This window comes from Danio aesculapii, chromosome 1 (genome assembly GCF_903798145.1).
Source record: "Danio aesculapii chromosome 1, fDanAes4.1, whole genome shotgun sequence".
Classification (NCBI taxonomy): Eukaryota; Metazoa; Chordata; class Actinopteri; order Cypriniformes; family Danionidae; genus Danio; species Danio aesculapii.
The window spans coordinates 39,498,048-39,524,479 of NC_079435.1; the positions used below are offsets into that span (position 1 = coordinate 39,498,048).

At 38.2% G+C, this 26,432-nt stretch overlaps 1 protein-coding gene across 2 annotated transcripts in view; it reads left to right on the forward strand.

Moving 5' to 3' along the window:
• Window positions 1-13,660, forward strand: part of glrba (glycine receptor, beta a) — a 54,603-nt gene extending 40,943 nt beyond the window's left edge. The window contains exons 10-11 of one of the 2 annotated variants that reach the window (XM_056460205.1): window positions 3,832-3,981; window positions 12,942-13,660. In XM_056460205.1, the coding sequence (XP_056316180.1) occupies window positions 3,832-3,981; window positions 12,942-13,238 (447 nt within the window). In that variant the 3' untranslated portion in view covers window positions 13,239-13,660. The remainder of the gene's footprint in view (window positions 1-3,831; window positions 3,982-12,941) is intronic. The other variant, XM_056460213.1, reaches the window with a different exon arrangement.
• Window positions 13,661-26,432: the final 12,772 nt, after the last annotated feature.

The following is a 26,432-nucleotide window of genomic DNA, read 5'->3' on the forward strand; positions in this document are numbered from 1 at the left end:
GATAATTAATCAATGTCCACACTCTCTGTAGCATCTCGGGCGTAACAGTTTGGATAGCTGTAGTTATTCCTTCTTTTAGTTGAGCTAAATGAAACTTCAGAGCTTCCTTAAATTGACGACAGAAAGAGCTTAGCTCTCCTTTTCTTCTTTGCAGAGTTCTCGATTGTCAAAGTTGTGGTATTCTGTTTTAATCGCCCTGTTTAATGCCAGCATAATGTTTCAGTACCATGGACAGCACCATTTAATTATGTGCAATATTCAGTTACATTTTACTTAAAGGTGTACTTACAGTGTAACTATTCATTTCAAAAAGCTGAAATACTGATAAAAGACATACATTTTAAGTTAATAAATATATTTAATTTAATAAAAGTAAAGTAATCTAAAATAAATAATGTAAAAAAGGTTTTGAAACTGTATGCTAATAACGTTCACGCTATTTCATGCTTTAAAATTTTCATTTCTTAATAAACACTTTCTGTTTATCTAGATGTATACTAACATGGTCTCACACATATAGCCATTTATTTTAGCTATATTAGCAAGATTTCTGTCAAAGTGTATTTGACTTTGAATGTGACACCAAAAACTTTATCACAGTACCCAAAAATGACTTGTACAGCTCTTCCACAAATAGGAAAGCAAAAAAAAAGCTGACACGGAAATGCTCTCTTTCCTAGAGAAGAAAATAGATCAGTAATCAAAGCCTGGAAACTAAAAACAGAATCGCAACCACTAGAAAAAAAAAGCCTTGCTAAGGAGCAGTGAACTCCTCCTGAACTATGAGATACTGCTCCTGCACTTACACTGTCTATTAGTCCTGGAAAACTAGGCTAACAGCTCTGGGAACATGGAGCCGGATAATACTGCAATTTACCTTTGCAATTACTGAATAATTTATTTCTAGTTTTGTGATGAAAATGCAAAAATTTGTGTATGAAAGTGACCCGGACTGAACTGATATCAGAGAACCACTTTCATTTCATTCTCTGTGTTTCATATTGTGGATCAATATTTATTTTTTAATGTATGAATTCTCTCAGGTAGTAATAATGTGGATTTATTTAAATTTTTTGCTTATAAAGAGATATTTGATTCTACATGAGCAATCAGTGTAATAGCAGGAAGGACGAAGGCCAAATGACATAAATGATTTTATATCTAACATTTTATTTTGATGTACAGTTGAAGTCAGAATTATTAGTCCCCTTTAATTTTTTTTCTGTTTTAAATATTTCCCAAATGATGTTTAACAGAGCAAGGAATTTTTCACAGTATGTCTGATAATATTTTTTCTTTTGGAGAAAGTCTTATTTGTTTTATTTCGGCTAGAATCATTTTTTATGAATCATTTTAAGGTCAAAATTATTCACCCCTTTAAGCTATTTTTTTTTCTCGATAGTCTACAGACCAAACTATCATTATACAATAACTTGCCTAATTACCCTAACCTGCCTAGTTAACCTAATTAACCTAGTTAAGCCTTTAAATGTCACTTTAAGCTGTATAGAAGTGTCTTGAAAAATATCTAGTCAAATATTATTTTACTGTCATCATGGCAAAGATAAAATAATGGCTATTTAAAGGAACAGTTGATCTAAAAATGAACATTTGCTGTTAATTTAACACCCTTCAGGCAATTGAACATGTAGGTAACAATTGAAGATGTAGGTTTTTTTCTCCAGGAAATAAATAAATAAGAATTTTAGCTGAAAAAAAGTAATGTGAAGTGCTACTGACGCTTTGAGAGCCAAAAAAAATCATACAAATAAAACATAAAAAGTTTGAATATTATGTTACGATCTAGTTTAGGGATGTGACCGCAATGAAAAATAAATTATTGGTGATGTGTAGCGGCTGGAAAAAGAACTCTCATCTCCTCAACCAGAATGACTAATGACTTAAAACACCAAGGCCAAATCAAGAAAAAGAGAAGTTTATTTGCATAAGTCAAATATAACAAAGAAAACGGTATTAATTCAGAAGTATGCAAGGCCAAAATAACAAACAATTTCTTACAAAAGTTAACTTTATATTTTAAGATACAATTCTCTCAACTGACAAACAATTCACTTTTTTCAATGGACTTTTTTGACAATTAAAAAACATGTTTTTATCATTTGAGAAACATTGCCAGAATTCATTCTATCTTTTAATGATGCTAAGAAATGAATTCATGCTTTAATTTTCTCTCAGCTTGATTACTGCAGTGCTGTTTATATTGGTTTACCTAAGGGTTCTATAAGGAAGTTGCAACTGATACAAAATGAAGCTGCCAGAGTTTTAATGAAATTGAAGAAACGACAACATATCACACCAGCATTAATAGAATTACACTGGTTACCAGTGCACCAAAGGATAGATTTTAAGATTCTTTTATTAGTTTATAAGGCACTACACAACCTGACACCTTCTTACATTTCTGACTGCTTATCGAGATACAATCCAAACTGTTTGCTATGCTCTTCTAGTGCTGAACTTTTAGAATTTCACTCTGTAAATCTGATGCGACCTGGCAGCACCTCTTTTATTCACTATGCTCCAAAATTGTAGAATTGTCTCCCAAATGACGTGAAAGAATCCCCCAGCATTCATGTTTTTAAAAAGTGTGTTAAGCACCTTTTTAAATTGCATATGAATATAACAGTATGTGAAGTGTATGCATTTTATGTATATATGTGTACTGTGTAGGTGTATTTTATGCATGTAGTGTGTTCATGTATATGCATATGTAAGGACTATTGTGTGTGATTGTGTAGATATATGCATATATGCGTGTGCATGTATGCTTTTATCTGAGTATATGTTTGTTGTTTATTTTTGCTTTATTTGTCTATACATTTGTTTATTTGGTTTATTTTACAATGCTTGTTTGTTGTTTGTGAAGCGCTTTGAGTTGCATGTAAATAGGAAAAGTGCTATACAAATAAAATGTATTATTATTATTATTATTATTATTATTATTATTATTATTATTATTTGTATTTGTGTTATTATTATTATTATTATTATTATTATTATTATTATTATTTGTATTATTATTATTATTATTATTATTATTATTATTATTTGTATTATTATTTGTATTATTATTTGTATTATTATTATTTGTATTTGTATTATTATTATTATTATTATTATTATTATTATTATTATTATTTGTATTTGTATTATTATTATTATTATTATTATTATTATTATTATTATTATTATTATTATTATTATTATTATTATTTGTATTTGTATTATTATTATTATTATTATTATTATTATTATTATTATTATTATTATTATTTTAGCTTTTAACTCCTAATTTGCTTCTTATTCATAGGTACTGATGTAGTAGTTGGAGTTAGGAATGCACAAGGAATGATAAGTATGATAAGTACTAATAAACAGCCAATATCTTAATAACAGGCAGGTAATAAGCCACTAGTTAATAGTGAGAATGTCTTTTATTCATAATTCCCTAACCAGGAGCCACACATATTAATTTTGCTCAGATAAAGACAGCTGGTCAACTTCAAAAATAAACTCTGAAGTAGATTTCTTGTATAGAAAACAATCCAATACAAAAGTTGATTGTTTATATATGTGTATGTTTGTGTGTGCTTGATTTGTTAATGCTGCCTCATATATTGAATGCATTTGAATGAATCATTCTTAAAAATAATGATAGCTACATGTGTTTATATTCCATTGCGAATTAGCATTACATAAAGAACATTACGGTCATGATTAGCCATGATTCCAAGGTGTAATTTCCATAGTTCAATGCAATTACATTTTACTGTTGACATGATGATCTTTGTTCTGTGTGTTGTGTCGTAGGTGATGTTGAACAGCCCCAAGCGCATTGAGGCAGAGAAAATAAAGATGGCTGAGAAAGAGAAAGCCAGAGAAAAAGAGAACAAGACTCCGGCTAAAACTAACAGCGCAAACGGCACTGGTGGGACACCTATACATGTAAGCACACTACAGGTCAGTGTTTTTATGTTTGGTTAAGTTTGGGATCAGTAAATAAATATTTATGTTTGTAAATAATTGGAACTATTATTACAATTTAGAATAACAGTTTATTAAATGCTTTTAAGGTGGTCATGACATGAGAAACCAAATATGCCTTGATCATATAGGAGGTCTTGTTACCATTAAAACTTCCTGCAAGTGTCATAGTTTAAGACGTCCTACTGATTATAAATGGAGCATTTATTGAATCAAGCTTCTTCCCGATTTATGCATGTTTTATTCTGAAAATATTTACTAACTTTTTAATTGTATTGTGAAATAGCTGATGTTATGATACTATATGTGTAGGAACATCTATTTATTCATTTAAACAACTTATAATAATCACTTTAGTTGATCTATGATGGGTGATGGGCACTGCTATGTTAGTGGAAAGATTAGGTGTAATATCTCAGCACTTTATCTCGTCCTCCAACCCACCAGGGGGCGCAGATATTGCCTATTCGCCTCCACATTAGATGGCGGTAGTGACTCTTGTTCCTCTAAACTCCCCTGTAATCAGCCTAATCACCACCACCTGTTCTTTGCTCTATATAAGACCGCTTCATATCCTGCTCTGTGTTCAGTCCTGAACTCTATCTCTTGCTGCCTCGTCCAGAGTCCAGTTAAGCTATTCTCAAGTCTTTTTGCTTGCTATATTCCTGTTTGATTGTTCTGTGACCCTCGTGTCTATTTTATTTTGTATGTATTTTAGGAAGCTCGGCTTTCCTATTTTTGTTTTACTTTTTCAACCCTGGCTGTAGAGAGATATATTGTCTCTCCTTTTTGTAAAGTTCTCTTCAGTAAAGACTGTATTTTTTTGGGGAATTCATACGTTGTGGACTAACTTTTTCTCCTCTGCTCTTGGGCCACCAGTTGCTGACTTAGCTCATGTAGTTAGAACTACTGCTAACCACACCGTGGACCCGGGTTCGATCCCCACTCAGATCATTACATTAGGGCTGCTGGATTTACATCGTATGAACTTCAGCTTCACCCAAAATACATGAAAGTAACTGGCTGTTGAACTCGGAGTAGAATTGACAATGTTTTAGTTACCTAAACAGTGTGTGTAAGTTGTGAATAGCACAAATTGATTATCACGGCTGTCTCATAGACATAAGTGTATATTAAACAAAACATAAAAGTTTTATGAACTTATGTGCATTCAGATGTCCTATTTATTTATATATATATATATATATATATATATATATATATATATATATATATATATATATATATATATAATATATTTTTTTCCAACATATTTCTAAACATAGTTTTAATAACTGATGACAGTACATAATTTTACTACTTATTTTTCAAGATACTAGTATTCAGCTTAAAGTAACATTTAACGACTTAACTAGGTTAAATAGGTTAATTAGTTTGTTTTGTAGGCAATCAACAATCACCTTAAGAGGGCTAATAATATTGACCTTAAAATGTTTTTTTTTTTTCATTATAAACTGATTTTATTCTAGTGTAAATAAATCAAATAAAACTTTCTCCAATTCTAAGAAATAGAATTTAGCAGCTGATTAGCCAATCATAAAAGTGGGTGGGTTCACTGGACTGTAAAAGGGGAAATAAATCCCTAAAAGGTCATAAAACATAAAAGGTATTTAGGTTTTAATCCCAAAAAACTTTAGTAATATTATAATTGAGCCAAAGGGAACATAAACGAAACAAATCATAAACCCTTTAAAATGTAGTTTATTTCTGTGATTTAAATTTTTACTTTAGGCTTCAGTGTCACAAAAATTCTTCTAGTTTGATGATCATTATATTACAAAATTATTGTTATTATTAGTGTTAAAATCTGTTGTGGGCGGCACGGTGGCGCAGTGGGTAGAGCTGTCTCTTCACAGCAAGAAGGTCGCTGTTTCAAGCCTTGGCTGGGCCAGTTGGCATTTCTCTGTGGAGTTTGCATGTTCTCCCCGTGTTTGTGTGGGTTTCCTCCAGGTGCTCCGGTTTCCCCCACAAGTCCAAAGACATGCGCTATAGGTGAATTGGGTAAGCTAAATTGGCCGTAGTGTATGTGTGTGAATGGGAATCTATGGGTGTTTCCCAGTGATGGGTTGCAGCTGGAAGGGCATCCGCTGCGTAAAACATATGCTGGATAAGTTGGTGGTTCATTTCACTGTGGCGACCCCAGATTAATAAAGGGACTAAGCTGAAAAGAAAATGAATGAATAAATGAAATCTGTTGGACAATTTAAATTGTCAGTCACAATTTAATCTACAGTACAATTTAAAAGTACTATTAAACATATTGATTTTATCAATCAAGGTCACAATAAATTGTTCAAAAGTAAAAATAAAGAATTACATTGTAAAAAAGAATAATCAAAGAATCGTATTTAAAATGACTATTTCCACAAAATTATGATGCAGGATAAAAAAATTGAACATTGATAATTCAGATTTAGTGCTGATAAGAGTTATAAAGTACAATCAAAATAGATCAGCAAACAGCATAATATATTTTGTAAATGATCATGTGACTGAAGACCGAAGTAACAATACTGAAAGTACTTTAACTCACAGGAATTAACATTCAAAAAGGCTTTAAATTGTTATAATATTGAACAATCTTACAGTTCTTACTCTATTTTGGATCAAATAAATACAGGCTTGGTGAGCAAAATAGGCTTCTTGTGAATTCATTAAAAACAAATCTTACTGATCCCAAACTTTTAGTGTACATGTGTTACTGTTCTATGTAAGATGTGTGTGTGTGTGGTCTCTTTATGTAAGACGAATGTGTGTGTTAATGGGTACATGGGGAGATGAAATGGCAGTAATTGAGTCTACCGCTCTGAGCGCGCTCAGTGGGACACGGGTGCAGAGTGGAGCAGAGGATTCTGGGAGACTGAGAGTAATGTGACCCGACAGCACTCAGGCCTGAAGCTATGACAGAGCAGCACAGGGGTTCACAAGTGTGTGCGTGCATTTAGTGTGTGTCTGTGTGAGGGGTAGAGGTCATATTACAAACAATATTTAAGAGAATTGTCTTGTGTGGATGACTGAAATGGCTTCCCTGAAGATTGAAGTTCATGATAAACTGCTCATCTCATGATTAACAAAAAAGGGCTCCAGTCGAATGTTTAGCATTTATCATTAAAGCCACTGATTTCTCATTACAGTTCTTGTCAGTAAAGGTTTTGACCTCTTTCTCTCTCATTTTTTTAGATTAATATAGTAACGTGATCATGTAGATACACTGTACAAAAATATCTCTGTTCCCATGTTTGGTGATTTACAGGCATTTTCTGTTTCTCTATGTTTTAAATTGCCTTATGGTACAGTACCTAGATTAGATCGTATCTATGAAACTGGGTGATTATCAGGGCTTTACATAAACTTTTTTTGATCACCAGCCACTGTGGCTAGTAGTTTTCCAACATTACTAGCCACTCACCATTTTCACTAGACACAATTTTGGTGTTGAGAAAATATATTTTATATGCATAAATTTGACTTTACTTACTCCCAGGGCCGTTTATATCGAAGTTGATATTTAGCCACACCATGTTGGTGTTTCGTAACATTTCATTGTTATGAGATGGGTCGTTAGCCCAACGGTCAACCCCCAACCTGGAGGACCAGGACATACACACATACTGTATACTACAGACAATTTAGCTTACCCAATTCACCTATAGCACATGTCTTTGGACTGTGGGGTCAATTTGACTTTGGCTTTCTAAAATCACTCGAGAATTGCTTGATGAAGTAAAACGTGATTTAGATTTTGTGTTATGTCCACATGCCTCATTGATTTAAGATTTTTTTGGGTTGCGACCTTGCTCAATATGTATGACCAAATTGGTTGTGCATTCATAGTGTTTCAATGCAATTAGCTTCTTATTTCACAAGACTTTTCAGAGCTCAACACCAATGACTTAATAATAGTTTTTCTCTGGCCAGACAAAAAATAAATATATAAATATTTCTCAGCCACAAATTTTAAATAATGTGTCAAAACAAGCGAAATATAGCTGTATACATACTTTTTTATTCATTAAAACACATTTGACACTTGAAAAATAATTATTGTCATGTATCTAAAACTATGCACAGTAGCCTATCCAGGCTAAAGGTACCAGATCACCAATTAACTATACTCGAAAGCATCAAAGACCAATCGCACCAGTCGAAATTGCCTGGAAACGTTTCTGGTCGTTATTTAACTGCACTATTTTCCCTCACATTGTGATATCCCTGTTGTTGATCCAAATTGTTAAAAGAAACTACTAAACTTTTAAGACAAAGTAGCTAGTGGGAGTGGTTGTCCAAACCGCCACAGCTGTAATCTACCCGCATTTGGCAGGTTGGCTGGTGTTAATGTCAAAGTCCTGGTGATTATGTAGTAATACAGTATGTGAAAATAAAAAGATTTAATAGGCTAGTCATTTGAAAGAGTAAAAACAACAAAACACCTTGTGTACTAGTCAGAATATGTAATTATAATTTTAAGTATGTCAAGTATACTTAAATGCAATATAAAGTGTATTTCAGAGAAGTAACCAAAGTACATTACAGAGAAGTACATTAAAAAGTTGATTGAAAGTATACTTTATTTTTACATTTAAAAGGACCACACTAGTAATACACTTGAATAAACATCTTTTTTATGGTTGTCTGAGTTTGTCATGGAAATTTTGGATATTTGGATACAGATACATGGATATTTATCTGTATGTTATGTTTCAAAGTAGGGCTTAACAGTATTAGAAAATTCTGATATTGCGATGTTTTGTTTTCTTTCGATATATATTGTGATATGGATTGAAATTCACCAGATATGTTAAATAGCTCTTTTTGGTAAGAACTCATGTACAAAAATTGAAAAATCAAATGTAAAATAGCACTGCATAGTCTTCGCTGTATAGATAATTCAATAAAATGCTTTTTTACCAAAGTTACAAATGATACAATTTCATGTCGCAGGCCTTAAAACCAATGCAAATGATACGGTTTCTCTATTATGGTAAAACAATCATCAATGACTGCAGATGTAGACATTATGAGATCACAATTTTTGGTGCGTTTCTCACAACAATATTTACATTTGTGCACATCATAGTAGCAGTTTCTCATTCCTTCCACTAAATTGCAAATGCATTTGGACATATAAAACTAATAGTCATTACTAATTTCATTACTTCAGTCATTACATACAAAAATGTTGAAATAGTTGTCAAAATATGTCAAGCTAATTTTTAAACATTTTTAAACCTTTTTTTCCTGAAAATGTCTTCTAAATTGATTAATTTCATGAATGATTTACAGACCTAAGTATGTTGTAGGTTCAGTTCCAATATGTACTGCAATATTATTTACAGTTGTGCAAAGGAAGTACCCAAAGGAAGTTTATGTTTGTTGTAAATAAAAGTGTATTTATCCTTTCGCACAATGCTGTGAATAAATTAGAATTGGAAAGAGCATATGCAGTAAAAATGTGAAACATACATATTCAGTGTCTTGTACTCAAATTCCTCACTAAATGCAGTGATGTCGAACTTTACTGTGGTTTTGAAATGGCTGTGCAAATAGTATATAGTGCTGTCTTGAGCATTTTCAGGAAGTGTCACCAAAATCTGACATTTTTTGCACTGGAAAAAATTAACAGAGTAAACTGTCATAATGAAAACATGACAAAGCCATTTGACTATCTTGTTCATAAACAATAGTGTCAAGACTTTTCATCTTGATGACACTGACGCTTTCATTGACATCAATGCTTGCTTTTGAGAAATGAGCTATCCATTTTGTGCAAGTGACATGCTTTTGCAGGTTATCAACTAGGTTTTGCAGTTTGTACTAATTGTTTTGAGAAATGTGTTAACTGTTGTGCAAATGTAAATAGTGTTGTGAGAAATGCACCAAAGCCACTGAGAAAAACTGTAAATATAAAGATACCTTTTTGGGTTATATGTTTGACGCGGCAACCTACCGTGCTTACCACCATGAAGTGATGTACCTGAATATTTTCCAGGTTTTGCTTGATACAAATATATATATCTCATAAAATATAAAAACCCACAGAAGGATGTTTTGATTTGAATGTTTTGAATTCTAGGGCTATTCTAGACAGATTTAATCAGACATTTTTAAAGTGAGTTATAAAGTCGATGTTAGGTCACACATTGTTAAAATAGTAATATTATTGTAGACCAGTAGTCATAAATGTACTTTTTTCAGTTTTTCTCTGGCATTATTTTAATCTTTTTCTAAGAATAATATTGTAACACAAACACCAGGGACAGATACAAGTCTGATACTTGACCAAAAAAATCTCAGTAATGTTTTGTAATTTATTATTTCTATAATTATAAAAAAACAACTAAGTTTTATGGAGTAGGATTGTGCTTTGTGTGACAAGGAAAATCAATTTTAAAAAGGTCAGTTGGTGGTAGCAAGTCCTTAATGAGTCATTCATTCACTCAGATGATTCATTTTGGGAAATAGCATGCAGTATTCAGCCTACACAGGCAAAAGAAGCTGAGAACAGTTTACAGAACAATTAGTGTATACATTTTGCACAGAAAATCAAAACTTCACATTGGTTGATTTAGTAAGCATGAAACTGAAGATCACTGAAAACCACTTCAGCTTGGCGAGAATTTAGTTCTAAACACAGAAGCTTCCTGTATCACTCTGGCTTTGTATTTGCACTTTGTTGTTTGTAATGATAGAATTAGCATTCAGTACATAATGAACACAACACACCTCTACATAATCTAAAATCTCTAATTTGCCTATTGCATTAATGAAACACAACTGAAATATGTGCGATTGGTTATAAAGACTAGAGAATACACAAGACACGTCACTCGTAATGGTCAATACGGTAAATGAAGCCCCGCCTACTAGTACAGGAGCTAATCATCGATTGGGATAGACTGACGTTTCTCCAGGGTTAAAACTCAGACCAGACGTGTGCTTTTACAGCAGTTTTTGTGGTCAACAAAATCTCTGAATCAGAATCTCAGCAAATACTTGCTTCACAGACGTAACACATATATCAACATAAAGCTTGAAATTTGTACTTTGAAATGAACCAACTACACTTGAAAACAAAAGTTTTTCGGTTTTGTAATATGCGTGAAATGAACGTGAGGTACAGTCCATCCCATTAAATGCACATCAATGACAGCAACTACATTAACGCCCACAAACTTGTAAACAAAGAGTCGCTATTAATTCTGGAGGAGATTCACCATCAGGATTAAGTTGTGTGATTAAGCAGCACGATTTGACCAAGAATTTTCTACATGATTATAATGTATAGAACAGCCATAAATGAGGTTGGTGTCATAATCTCAATTCTTCAGCAAGTATTTTTTGTTTTTAAAAGATGTCGAATAAATGTCTAATAGACGTCTAAACATAATCATCTTGGCTAAAACAAGGCTAAATTTGGGCTGTCAGTGAAAATCTAATAGACATCTAATCTAGACTAGTCATCAAATAAACAGAAATGAATGACTACGCATATAAAGTCTGTCTAATCTGTCTATTTGATGACTAGTCTAGTTCTGGGCTATTCTTAGATGTCTTATTTTTTTATTGACAGCACAAGTTTAGCCTTGTTTTAATCAAGCTGTCTATGTTTAGATGTCTATTAGACGTCTATTACAGTTTTTCTCAGTGGCTTTGGTGCATTTCTCACAACACTATTTACATTTGCACAACAGTTAATGCATTTCTCAAAACTATTAGTACAAACTGCAAAACCTAGTTGATAACCTGCAAAAGCATGTCACTTGCTCAAAATGGATAGCTCACTCCTCAAAAGCAAGTATTGATATCAATGAAAGCGTCAGTGTCATCAAGATGAAAAGTCTTGACACTGTTTATGAACAAGAGAGTCAAATGGCTTTGTCATGTTTTCATTATGACAGTTTACTCTGCAAGTTTTTTCTAATGCAAAAAATTCAGATTTTGGTGACACTTCCTGAAAATGCTCAAGACAGCACTATTTACTATTTGCACAGCCATTTGAAAACTACAGTAAAGTTAAACATCACTGTATTTAGTGAGGTGTAAACTTCCTTTGGGTAGAGCTGTGCACAACTGTAAACAATATTGCAATACATACATGGAACTGAACCTACAACATCATTCATGAAATTGTTCAATTTACAAGACATTATTAAAAAAGATTAGCTTTTTTTATAAAATTAGCTTGACAGATTTTGACTAGTTCAACATTTTTGTATGTAATAGCTTAAGTAATGTAAGGAGGACTATTAGTTTTATATGGAATGACTATTCAGCATTCACACGTTTAGTTAATTTTGACTGACATTACATAAGCAAATGATAATGTTAGAAAACAGCAGAGAGTTGTATGAAAGCAATTGATGCATGTCTAAAAGCATTTGCAATTTGTTGGAAGAAATGAGAAACTGCTACTATAATGTGCACAAACGACTAATTGTTTTGAGAAATGCATTTACTGTTGTGAGAAATGCACCAAAGCCAATGAGAAAAACTAAAACAAAATTGTTTGCTGGGTTTGGAGTGTGTATGATGTTGTTTAATTATGTTGGTGATTCCAAATATGTATTGAACTCGTAAGCTTGGCAAACAATTTTGGAGAATTTGATGTTTCCCCATTTAGACAGAATGCACGCGCATACTGCCTGGGAGGTGTTTCAAAGATGGCCGCAGAGTGAAATGATTTTCCTTAAATGGATTTGTTGGTTATATTTGCTCTTTCACTGCAGACTGTCAGCAAATCTAAATCCCATTTCATTTAACTGTGCGTTTAGTGAACACTTTTGTTCATTTTGATAGCATTTTTGCCTTAAACACGCCAAATCATTTCTGACCCTAAAGAGTAGAAAGTATAGATGTGCAGATGGACAGGTTATCCTCTTATTTTAATGTCCCTTGTGTGTTTGTGTTTTGTGTAGGTTGTGGAAAACCGCTGTAAGAAGGTGTGTACTTCTAAATCGGATCTGCGCTCCAATGATTTCAGTATTGTCGGTTCTCTTCCCCGGGATTTTGAACTCTCAAACTTCGACTGTTACGGAAAACCCATAGAGGTCACAGATGCCTCCGGAAAACCACAGAACAAGAACAACAAAAAACCAGCGCCTCCGAAACCCGTCATCCCGTCCGCTGCTAAACGCGTTGATCTCTATGCACGAGCTCTGTTCCCTTTCACTTTCCTCTTCTTCAATGTTATTTACTGGTCTGTTTATCTGTGACCATGACCAAGAATAAGTGTGCGAAAATGTGCGTGTGTGTGCTTTTATGTTGACGAGGGTGATGATCATGCATGAAGAAAGCATTGAATTGTTTATCCTATATTCTTTGACATCTCTTATTTTGATCTGCTCAGTTAAAAGTCCTGCTTATTTCTATTTTCTCTTTATAAGTCGCTTTTTCAGATGTGTACTGTAGCTTTAATACCAGCTAATGCAGCATGACTTTACAGACAGTGTGTGTTCAGCCATGTTCGGCCCAAACTGCTAGATAGTGACTCCATGATGTCCCATGCCAAGCCATCCATAATGTTTATTGGTTTTAAACTCAGGCAAATGTGCTTATGGAATAAAGGACTGTATCGGATCTGAACATAGACAGCATGTAGTGGTGGTATAATGGGCATATTGCATACAAGTCTGTAAACAGAAGGGATTTAACTGCTGTTATTGAGCCATACAATAAAGGTCCTTCATCTGCTGCATTTTCTTGTTATTTTGATGAAGGCTGGATGGTAAAAATGTTGTTCATGGTACGTTTTGTTACATGTTTCAGATGACAAATCCACAAGAGGGCGCTGTCTACATTTTTGCAAACCTGAAGCATGTTACTTAGGTTGTGTTTTGTTGTACATTTCAGATGCATGTTCTAAACCCAGGCTCATTCTGATTATGTACCTCTATATACATTTCTGGAGAGAGCAAAATACGTCCCAGGAGCAGTTTTTTTTTTTGCATTTTTTTTTTTTTCGCAAATCCACCAGTGGCCACTGTGTACCCTTTTTCAGATCTCAAATTTCTCTCGCGAGTGCCATTCGCGCCTGCTGTTCTCACGTAACGCCACCAGAGGCTGCTGTCTACTGACTGACTGATTTACTGACTGTCCAACCGATCCATACCCCCAACCTTCCCCTTCCCTAAACCCAACCAATAGTGTTTTGAAAAGCACCGATTGACCCGATCACCTCCTTACCTAAACCCAACCACAGTATTTAAAAAAGCAATCCAGAAAAAAAAGCCCTTGTCTCATTTTTACCACATTTTCAGATTTTACCACATCTTCACTCTGTTATTTACTTGTTTATTTTATTTTTTGGCTTTGTCTTGCCCAATTTCTTGAATCGTTCTTCACCAGATTTGAACCCTATTTTTGTGGTCAACTCCGCTTTGTTGTCTCAAGTCCACCGACTTACATGTTGAGCTACCAGACAAACTGGTACCACCAGAACAGCCGTCCATATGGAGGTAAGCAGTCAGCTGGTAAGTGCGAAAAGGAATGGCCTCGATTCGCTTGCTGTCTTCTGCAATGTCTGCTATCCATCAAGTAACTGTATTTAATTATTTTTCCTTTTTTTAAATTTGATTCATTCACAACATTTTATTGAAACATTTAATTTCAGTTTGCTTTTTTGTAGCTCAACAGTTAAAAAACAAAAGTTATTTTAAATTAGAAATGACAATCTCTGTTAAAGGCATTCCCCTTAAAATTCCCCATCATTCTCCCTCTCTTTTCAGATGGGATGGAGAGCCAAATCAAACAACACAGGCTCATTGTGAAAACGTAGCCCTGCGGACGTTTCTGGAGACAGCGAATCACGTAGGCGGAGGTACGCATGGCTGCATTTCATTTCTTTAAACGAACGCTACAGGGCGGTGTGACGCCGTTCCTTTTCGCGCTTGCCAGCTGACTGCTTACCTCCGTATGGACGGCATTCTGGCTGCAACCAGTTTGTCCCGTTAGCGCACAGAGAGGAGTTGACCACGAAGACGGGGGTTAGAGTTTGGTGAAGAGCGGTTCCAGAAAGCAGGTAAGACAACAACAGAATCTAAAATATAAAACAAACAAGTGAATAGCAGGGTGAGAACGTGGTAAAAAAAACGAGGGTTTTTATTTTTTTGGATTGCTTTTGAAACGTGTTGGTCGGGTTTAGGGAAGTAGGTGGGCGGGTCAATCGATAGAATTGGTTGGGTTTAGGGAAGGGGGAGGGTGGGTCAGCCAATCGTTCGCTCAGTCAGTCAGAAAGTCTGTCCAAAAGTGAGTCGACAGCGGCCTCTGGTGGGTTTACACGAGAACAGCAGGCGCGAATGGCACTCGCGAGGGAAATTTGAGATCTCGAAAAGCATACACGGCGACCTCTGGCGGATTCGCGAAAACAAAAACTGCAGAAAAACGTGCCGCCGGGAAATATTTCGCCGTCTCCAGAAACGTCCGTGGAGGTACGTTTTCAGAATGAGCCTGGGTTGAAATCAAAGGTTACCATGGGCCAACTTTGGCCCGCGGGCCCTAGTTTGGGTCCCTCTGGTTTAGAGGCTTATTCTTACAAATTAAAACAAGTAATTCCAAAATACCAAAATGTATGATTTTTTATAAGGCGGGGCACCAAACCCTACCCCTAAACCCAACTGTCATTGGGACATGAGCAAATCATACAATTGAGATTGTACAAATGCATATGAATTAGCCACTAAATAAAAAAGTTAGGAATCGGCATGTAGCAGTTCTGAAGCAATAGCGTAAAATTCCACGCCAAAAACATTGACAGAGGAAAACATTGCACTCTGTCTTATAACTGCTTTTGATACGAGCTGTCAACATACACAAAACATAGGCTAGAGTTTCTTGTTCAGCACTGGGAAATCAGTCTGCCTGGTCACCCTGTGTGTGTGAATGTATAAAGTGACACAACCTTGTATGCTGTAAACTTTTATTTCTGATGACTCATGGATGACACGTCATGAAGCGCTCACTGTTCAGCTAGTTTGTCCAACAGAATTGGTCATCTTCAGAAAGATTCCACAGATTGTCTTGTACAACCCTACACCTCACAAATTTAAGATGACATCTCCCAAACTTTTTTGATATGTTTGAAAATTTTGAGCACATAAACCGCTCGGCTCAGCTCGTGACTTTCTCTCGCATGACCATGCAAACATCAAAGATTTCCATAGGACTTTTTCTAATGAAAAAAAAACACAGGCTCATTGGGAAAATGTGCTCAGGTGTACATTTCTGGGAACCAACAAATATGTGCTCGCAGGTACATATTCTACATATGTGTAAGATATAAAACAATAAGGGGCGGTACTGCTGACTGCTTACCTCCCTCAGGACTGCTTTTCTACCATGACTGGTTTGCTCTGTAGCTCACCGCAAACAGCGCCAGATGCTGTAGGGAGCGTGAACCTGGGTTCAAGTCTAGCTAAGGACAGCTCCAGAAACGAGGTAAAATGAAGTCCAAAAAAAAACAGTGTGAGGTTGCTGTAGAAGCACTTGTCCACAATGGCTTTTCTCTTCTAGTTTGCTCTTGAAAACACTATCAGTTGGGTTTAGGGAAGGGGAATGTGGGTCAGTCGATATCAAGCTGATTTATTATGCTCAACGACAAGCAGGGCCGGCCTGTTTAGCAGGCAGTGGTGGTAGTCTAGTGCCCCGCATGTCTTGAAGGGCCACATGGATGCTCTTGTATAATTACTGTGAACGTGAGCGTGTACGTATAAACCATGATCAATGCATATTGTGCAACGCACAAACACCATTAAACATGAAACAACTGACAGCGATGGTGAGAAAAAAAATAACCTCTACATTTCATTAAAAGAATAGCTCTATATTTTAATTCATACATGACAAATAGTTGAAAAAACGATAATAAATACACAACAACAGTATAAATAAAGCAGAAAATATTAGAAACATACCCAGCAACACAGAACTCTATTTTGCATAACACTGCCTGTGATCGACTATTGGGTGGACTAGAATAATGTAACGTATTTCTACACAGATTCTAAATATGTACTCCAAATTGCTCACGTTCGATATAAACCCGAAAAAAGTCTCTTAAAGTCTCAAGTAATATAACGTCACAAGTGTCGTTGCTATTTTAAATTGATCTTGGTTGAATTTTAATTTGAAATGAAATGCCATCCAAACGGCATCTTTCCGGAGCCGAAAAAAGGAAGAAAAGAAAAGCGGAGAAAGTAAACTAAAGGTATGTTCTGCTCTGCACAATACGTTATTTAGTAGTGTAGTACTAGGACTTGTTTTAATAAATGCAACGATGCACATGACCACAAAAATACTTATGTGATATGTGAGAAAAATAGGCCACATTCAGCATGTTTCATTAAATAATCAATTAATTATACATCCCACTAATTCACCCTGCTAAAAAGCACAGGCTTCCCCCTCATTTTACCCACTGTCCAACATCTAATGCAAAGTTTTATGTAAATCTCAGTGTAAAAACAAGCTAAAGTGTCTCTTGCATCTCTAGTTAGTTTGTATGTTATTCATTAAAAAAAAAACATTTGATTCATGTTTTATTTGTAAATGTCATACTTATATACTTTTTTAATGAGCTTTATCTGAGTATTTTTTTATGTATTATAGGTTGAATATGTTGCAGTTAATAAAAATGTATCCACTTAAATGTTAAAATCAATTTTTTTGTGCTTCTCACTGTTGTTATGGGAAGCAGACGGACAAGGAAGGTGAGTGAGTTATTAACGAAGTTTATTTACAACATGTAAGCACTTAAGGAGAACGGAGGAGAAGTGAGTGGAGTCTGGTTGTTTGTAGAGGTCCTTGGTGGAAGGTTGGATGACTGATACTGAGGGAGACCGAATGCACACACCAGAGGGCTTGCGGGGAAGACAGACTGACGACAAACACAAGGCAGACAGGATACCGGGAACACTGGACAAACTAGGAGAGACAGAGAGCAGATAAGTACAATATATATTGATATCGAGGGCTAGTGATTACCAGGAGGTGTTCACTCAGAGTCCGCTTCGTAGGAACGAGACCGGACACTGAGTGAAGTGAGGTGTGTGCTTATGTAGTGACTATAAGTGATTGGGTGCAGCTGTGTGTGGTTAATACTCAGGTGATGGTGATCTTTGCGTGATGCTGGTGGAAGAGCCTGGCCAATCCGTGACATTACCCCCCTCCCCAGGGCCCGCTCCTGAGGGCCTATACCTCCGACGCCGTGGTGGTCTACCACGTCCACGAGGTGCTGGAAACTCGGGGTGATTGGAGTGGAACTCCTCCATAAGTGCAGGATCTAATATATCTGATCTGGGGACCCAAGATCTCTCCTCCGGACCGTATCCCTCCCAGTCGACAAGATATTCCAGCTGACCACCACGACGTCGGGACCGTAGAAGGTCCTTGATCTTGTAGATGGATCCGACTTCCGACATCAGTGGGGGAGGAGGTTCCTCTTCATGGCCAGGCTCTGTGGAGGGAATCAGAGGGTCGTGAAAGGGTTTGAGGAGTGACACGTGGAATGTGGGGTGGATTCTATATTGTGGTGGTAACTGTAACTTAAACGTGACGGGGTTGACCTGCTCCAGGATGGTGAAGGGACCAACAAATCTGGGACTAAGTTTTCGGGAGGGCAGTCGCAAGCGGATGTCTCTGGTGGAGAGCCAAACTTTCTGCCCCGGCGCATAGTTAGGACCTGGAATCCTCCTCTTGTCGGAGACCTACTTGGCTCTGCGAACTGCCCTCTGGAGATGGTGATGAGCATCGTCCCAGACCCTCTCGCTCTCCCGGAACCAGTAATCCACTGCGGGGACATCAGAAGGTTCGCCATCCCAGGGAAAGAGTGGAGGTTGGAAGCCCAGAATACACTGGAATGGCGTAAATCCGGTGGTAGGTTGCCGCAGGGAATTCTGGGCGTATTCCGCCCAGCCCAGAAACTGGCTCCAGGAGTTTTGATGACCGTGACAGAATGTTCTGAGGAACCGCCCCACTTCTTGGATCTTCCTCTCTGTCTGGCCGTTGGTCTGTGGATGATAGCCAGACGAGAGGCTGACGGTCACACCTAGGAGTCTGAAGAAGGCTTTCCATAGTCTGGAGATGAGCTGGGGTCCTCGGTCCGAGACTATGTCTTCAGGTAACCCAAAGCATCGGAAGACATGGTTGAATAGGGTTTCGGCGGTTTCTAGGGCTGTGGGCATACCCTTCAAGGGAATCAGACGGCAGAATTTGGAAAATCGATCGACAATGACTAAAATGCAGGTATTACCTTCAGATGATGGGAGATCTGTCATGAAGTCAACTCCTAGGTGTGACCAGGGGCGGTTTGGGATGGGCAAGGGATGGAGTTTACCTGCAGGTAGATGGCGAGGACTCTTTGACATAGCGCACTCTCTACAGCCTTGAACGTATCTCCTCACATCCCTCGCCATGTGCGGCCACCAAAAGCGTTGGGATAGCAGCGAGAGGGTGTTGTTGGTCCCGGGATGCCCTGTGCCCAAAGATGTATGGGTGGAATGAATCAGATCTACCCGTTGGTTTTCAGGAATGAAGCGACGATTGGGGGGACAGCCCGGCGGAGTCCTGGATTCGGGAGTGGCGATGACTGTAGGAGCGGACCAGGTGATGGGACAGACCGTGATCTGTTCTGGGAGGATTCTGGCTGGGGTCTCCATGATTTCCGGCTGATCATAAATACGGGAAAGTGCGTCCGCTCGGATGTTCTGTGACCCAGGTCGGTAAGATATTGAGAATTGGAATCGGGAGAAGAACAGGGACCATCGGGCCTGACGAGGACAGAGTCTTTTGGCTTCTTTGAGGTACTGGAGATTCGTATGGTCTGTAATCACCTGGAAAGGATGTTTGGCTCCCTCCAGCCAGTGTCGCCATTCTTCCAGGGCAAGCTTGATAGCCAATAGCTCCCGATTTCCGATGTCATAGTTTCTCTCCGCCGGGCTGAGCTTCCTTGAGAAATAGGCGCATGGATGGAGTAATGCTGGTGTACCTTGATGTTGTGACAGGATGGCTCCCACTCCAGTTGTCGAGGCATCTACCTCGACCACGAACGGGATTTCAGGATCGGGGTGAGTCAGGAGTGGAGCTTGAGTGAATGATTGTTTGAGGGTTTGGAAGGCTGCATCGGCTTCGGGAGGCCAGGAGAGTTTCTTGGGGTGATTTTTGAGTAGGTTGGTCAGCGGAGCGGTAATGAGACTGTAGTTGTGGATGAATCGTCTATAGAAATTGGCAAACCCTAGAAATCGCTGGAGTTCTTTAATAGTTGTTGGTTGTGGCCAGGAGACAACGGCAGTGACCTTCCCCTCGTCCATGCGAACCCCTTTCTGATCAATAATGTACCCCAAGAACTGAACAGATGGTAGGTGGAAGGAGCATTTTTCAGCCTTGAGGTACAATTGATGGTCTCTGAGGGTTTGTAGGACCTCCGCAACGTGGTGGCGGTGTTCGGCCTCACTCCGGGAGTAAATCAGGATGTCATCAATGTAGACTATGACGGAGATATGGAGGAACTCCCGGAGGACTTCGTGAATGAAGTTCTGGAATACGGAGGGGGCGTTGACCAGACCATAGGGCATGACCAGGTATTCGTAGTGCCCTGTAGGGGTCACAAATGCCGTCTTCCACTCGTCCCCCTCACGTATTCTGACCAGATTGTAGGCGCTGCGGAGGTCCAACTTTGTGAATACCTTGGCGGATCGGAGTTGTTCCAGGGCCGCAGGGACGAGAGGAAGGGGATACCGGAACTTAATTGTTCCTTGATTCAGAACTCGATAATCGATGCATGGACGCAGCCCTCCATCCTTCTTGGCCACAAAGAAAAAGCTTGAGGCAGCGGGTGACGTGGACTGGCGGATATACCCCTGACTCAGTGCTTCCTGAATATACTCCTCCATGGCCTTAGTTTCCGGAAGGGACAACGGGTAGATCCTACCTTTGGGCATAGGAGCGTCTGGCAGCAGGTCTATGGCGCAGTCCCATGGCCGATGTGGAGGTAGCTGGGAAGCTCTCTTGGGGCAAAAAACGTCTTCATATGCGGAGTAGATCTTCGGGATTTGAATGGATCGTTTATTGACTGGACTTTCGACAGACGTGACATAGATGGTAAGTGGTTTCTGAAGTTGAACAGGTAGGTCGGGAAAACATCTGGTTTTGCAGTCTTCACCCCATTTCTTTATTTCTCCTGTGCCCCAAGAGAGGATGGGATCGTGCTTCACCAGCCACGGGCGCCCTAGAATGATGTCCATGGATGCACCCTCCAGAACCAGAAATTGGATCTCCTCCTTGTGGAGCAATCCCACTTGGAGATAGATAGGTTCACATTACGTGCCTGGGAATGGATTGCGTTGGTTTTGGGTTGGATCTGGTAGACGTGCGTCGAGGCTTCGGTGTTAAGATGGAGCTGGCGACAGAGGGCGTACGAGATGAAATTTCCAGCTGACCCGGAGTCGATGAGGGCCGTGACTGAAACAGATACAGAAGGGGTAGTTAACTGGACATTGGTGGTGAGAGGATGCATTTTTTCAATGGGAGAACTGAATACACTCACCAAGGGACGTGCTGGACGAATGGGACAGTCCAGCCTGACATGTCCTTCGGCACCACAGTACATGCATAGACCCCGGGTCAGCCTCCTCTGTCGCTCAGTGATGGTGAGTCTACCAGATTCCACGATCATTGGTTTAGGTTCTGGAGGGACTGCTGGCTCTGGCGAACGGAGGAGTGCTTGGTGAACAGGTGGAAGATCGTGCTGGTAGGCCCTCAGACGATCTGAACAGCGGAGGGATTGTTGGATGAATTTCTCCAACCCCAAGGTATCGTCGAGGGCTGCTAGCTGTAGTCGGAGGCTGGGCTCCAGTCCGAGCCGGTAGGTGGTGAGGAGAGATCGCTCATTCCATCCGCTAGCAGCAGCCAGAGTACGGAACCGGAGAGCATAATCCTGAGTGGACATGGCTCCCTGTTTGAGATGGTATAACTGTTCTCCAGCTGCTACTTCCGCATCTGCGTGACCAAAAACCTCTTTAAAGTACTTGATGAAAGCTTGAATGGAGCTGGTTACCGGCCCAGACTGTTGCCAGATGGTTTCTGCCCACCGAAGAGCCGACCCAGAGAGAAGGGAGATGATGAACGCGATTTTAGACCGATCTGTGGGATATAATTCAGGTTGCATGGTGAATATCAGAGAACATTGTAGAAGGAATCCATTGCACTCCTCCGCCCCGCCAGAGTAGGGCGCTGGTCGAGCCATGGGACTGGATGAGTGGGTGGATGGTGAAGAAGTGCTCGGTGCTGGTGGTGCTTCGGGAAGTGGAGTAGATGGCAATAAAACTCTCTTTAGCGAGTCCACCAACTCCTGAATGGGATCGTGAGTGCTCATGCTGTTGATTGTAGAGGTCCGGTCTTCTGTTATGGGAAGCAGACGGACAAGGAAGGTGAGTGAGTTATTAACGAAGTTTATTTACAACATGTAAGCACTTAAGGAGAACGGAGGAGAAGTGAGTGGAGTCTGGTTGTTTGTAGAGGTCCTTGGTGGAAGGTTGGATGACTGATACTGAGGGAGACCGAATGCACACACCAGAGGGCTTGCGGGGAAGACAGACTGACGACAAACACAAGGCAGACAGGATACCGGGAACACTGGACAAACTAGGAGAGACAGAGAGCAGATAAGTACAATATATATTGATATCGAGGGCTAGTGATTACCAGGAGGTGTTCACTCAGAGTCCGCTTCGTAGGAACGAGACCGGACACTGAGTGAAGTGAGGTGTGTGCTTATGTAGTGACTATAAGTGATTGGGTGCAGCTGTGTGTGGTTAATACTCAGGTGATGGTGATCTTTGCGTGATGCTGGTGGAAGAGCCTGGCCAATCCGTGACAACTGTATTTACATTAGTGGGCCCATTTTTTTTTCTCAAACAGGGCCCCTCAAGTCTACGGGCAGGCACTGACAACAAGCCAACCGGCTTCTCTAACGGATGCGCACAAGAAGGATAGTAATATTATCTTGAGAAAACCTGCCCCAGTAACGTATTTGAGATTGTCAAAAATGCACATGGTGTCCTCTAGTGGATTTCTGAAAACAAAAACTGCAAGATAACGTAGTCCAGGGTACATATTTGTCGGTTCTCAAAAATGTAATCCTGGACACATATTTCCTATGATGCTGGGTTGGAAAAAAAATGTGTATGCCTGTCTTAACACGCTCTTTAAATAACAAAAAATAACACTAAAAAAAATTAATGCGGGGCGTCACGGTGGCGCAGTGTGTAGCACGAACACCTCACAGCAAGAAGGTCACTGGTTTGAGCCCCGGCTGGCTCAGTTGGCATTTCTGTGTGAAGTTTGCATGTTCTCCCCATGTTCCCATGGGTTTCCTCCGGGTGCTCCGTTTTCCACAACAGTCCAAAGACATGCGATAAAGGTGAGTTGAATAAGTTAAATTAGCCATAGTACATGAGTGTGAATGCAAGAGTGTATGGGTGTTTCACAGTGTTGGGTTGTGGCTGGAAGGGCATCCGCTGTGTAAAACATATGCTGGATAAGTTGCCGGTTCATTGCGCTGTGGCGACCCCAGATTAATAAAGGGACTAAGCCAAAAAGAAAATGGATGAAGGAATGAAAATCAGAGCGCAGTCTATTTCAATAGCCTGAAATATAAAAACGCCAACAACGCATCTGATAATGCCCTTAATGACGGTTGTCTTAAGCATGCATAAAATCTCCTTCATGATGTGTTTTTCCGCTGCCGTGCTTTAATACAGTCCTCAGTACTTCAACCCCAACTACAGTCCTGTCACTGTAATATTTATCACACAGAATTACAAATTTTGTCTTAAGTACATCTATTTGCATACTGAATGAATTACTCTTGACGATCTTGCATATATTTACACATTTTTAGCTGCATTTATACACTGCACTTGTGTTGATTCTAGACAAATATTCAGCTTTGGTGCGGGATGAAGCACAATGTCTTTTTGTTTGTTTTGTGTATTAGCTCATGGCTGTCTCTTTTGTTGTGTTGACCATGTGCTCCCCTTGTTCTGCCTCCTTGTTTTCCTATGCCTCACCCTGTTGTTTAGTCCTTGTTTGTCTAATTATGTTCACCTGTTCCTCATGCTCTCTACTTCCTATATACTGAGTTAATTTTCCTCTTGTCCTTGCCGGTTCGTCTTTTTGTGTGTTTGTCTAGCTAGTCTTGTTAGTGCTTGACAGAAGTCTTTTAATATAGTCTAGTTTTGTTTCTTTTCTGTAGTCTTAGTCTAGTTCTAGTCTTTTTGATCTTTATCTCAAGTTCATTTTCCTTTTTTAAATTTTTTAAGGTCATTTTGCTGTGTTTTGCTTGCTTTATGTCTAGCTACAGCTTATTTCCTTTGGCCTTTATTTAGTTTCAAATTTTATTTCTCGAGCTCTATTTTTTTCCCCTATTAAATATATATATTTTTTGTTCTAGTTTGTTTTTGCCTGCTCTTCTTTAAGATTTTCTTGTCTCCCCAGTTGTCTAGTGATGTTGTGTTGCTTGTGTCATTTGCCTCCTGAGTCTAATTGTGGATTCCCCTGGCTTGACGTTTCATCTGTTTGCCACCCCTGTCCCAAACCTGAGGTTCTGCTAGCTACTGACTGCTTGGACTGAAGTTTGGAATTCCTCTTTACTAACCAGCCTGTTCCACCCCTACAAGACACTCCTCTCTGTATCATCCTGAGTCTCCATCCCTCACCAGCCTGTTCTCCTGCAGTCACCCTGCACTATTGTGTGGAATTGTGGACCATACTTCTGCATTGAATTGTTTCCCTCCTGTAAATGAACCTTGTGTTTGGGTCCTCCTTTCCAACTCTGACACATGCACAACCTTTTTAAAGTTGTCCTCATTTTGAACATCTTAAAACGTTATTCTTCTCTAAAATGATTTCCACCATGTCTTTCTTTGAAAAAAAGTAGTATGTTAAACTCAATTTCAAGCAGAAAACTAAAACAATATCTTAAAGTATTACAGTATTGTCACCTTTCAAGCACTGCTATTTGCTTCAGAAGTTACAAAATATAAATAAGAATTAAGTTAAACAATAACAAAAATAATTTTGTGTGCACTTTTGGTTACAGCATTCTGCTCAGTTCTTTGATTTTATATGATCTGCACTTAGCAACAGATCGCATTCAGGCTAAATGTGGACATAAATGTAATTTGCTTTGAAATGAAGACATCTGTAATTATGAAGCCCAGTTCTACGTATACATAGAGATGTGGGAAAAGTGAGGAAATTGAGTATCACAGTTAACGATAATAGAAACTGAATCTCTATGTGAATGATGTGATTATCCTAATGAAGGAAATCACTGCCTCAGCAAACGTCTTGCTTTATCTGCCTGCATATTCTTACGTAATTCTTTTGTCTGCACAAGGTTTAGCACTTAATGTCTTTAAAAGGTGCAGGAAATCCATCATCAAGTGCAGCTTGAGGTTTTGCTTGACTGGATAAACATGTAACAATCAAATTTCTGCACAATTTGCATAATTGTTGCATTATAATGCAGTGTATGTATAATATAATAGTAGTCTATATATGGGTCATGTTCATTATAGCATTCATTGTAAAAAATAAAAAAATTGATGAATGGATCATAGACCAGTGCAAAGCAGTCTATTAAAGTGGCCTTTCTGCTAAGTGACAAGTTGCTAAGTGGTCCGTGTAAAAGCTTATAGAACATAACATTGTTGATGTGTATATGTACAGTGCTCAGCATAATTGAGTAGATCCCATTTTGAAAATAAATATTTTCATGTATTTCTCAGTGAATATAGGCAATGTATTCTGGTGCATTTAAACAAAACAGATATATTTAGTAAATATTATTTTAGTCACCAAACATATTTAGAAATTGAAAGATAATACAATTAAATTCAAGTAAAATATTGCAAAAAATGTTCAACCTACAAAATTTCAACTAAATTTTTCAGTGTTTTGCTTCTATTGATTTTTCCTTTTTTCCTTTATGAGTTTTTTTTTCTTCTACTGAACACAATAGAAGATATTTTGAAAAATGTTGGATTCCGGTAGCCATTAACCGTTTTTTTAACTTTTTTCTGTTCAACAGAAAAAGGAAACTCAAATAGGTTTTGAACAAGGTTTTGAGAATAAGCAAATGATGACAGAATTTTCACGTTTGGATAAACCAACATTTGAATAAAAGATATATTGCAAGTCATATTATAGAAAATTTAGTTGTTTAAAAACGTAAAAGCAATGCTAATGTATGCAAGAATATTCTTTATATTAAAATATAATATAAAAAACAACAATAATAATAATACATTTTATTTTAAAGGCCCTTTCAAGAAACCCAAGGTCACTGTACAGGATATATATATATATATATATATATATATATATATATATATATATATATATATATATAT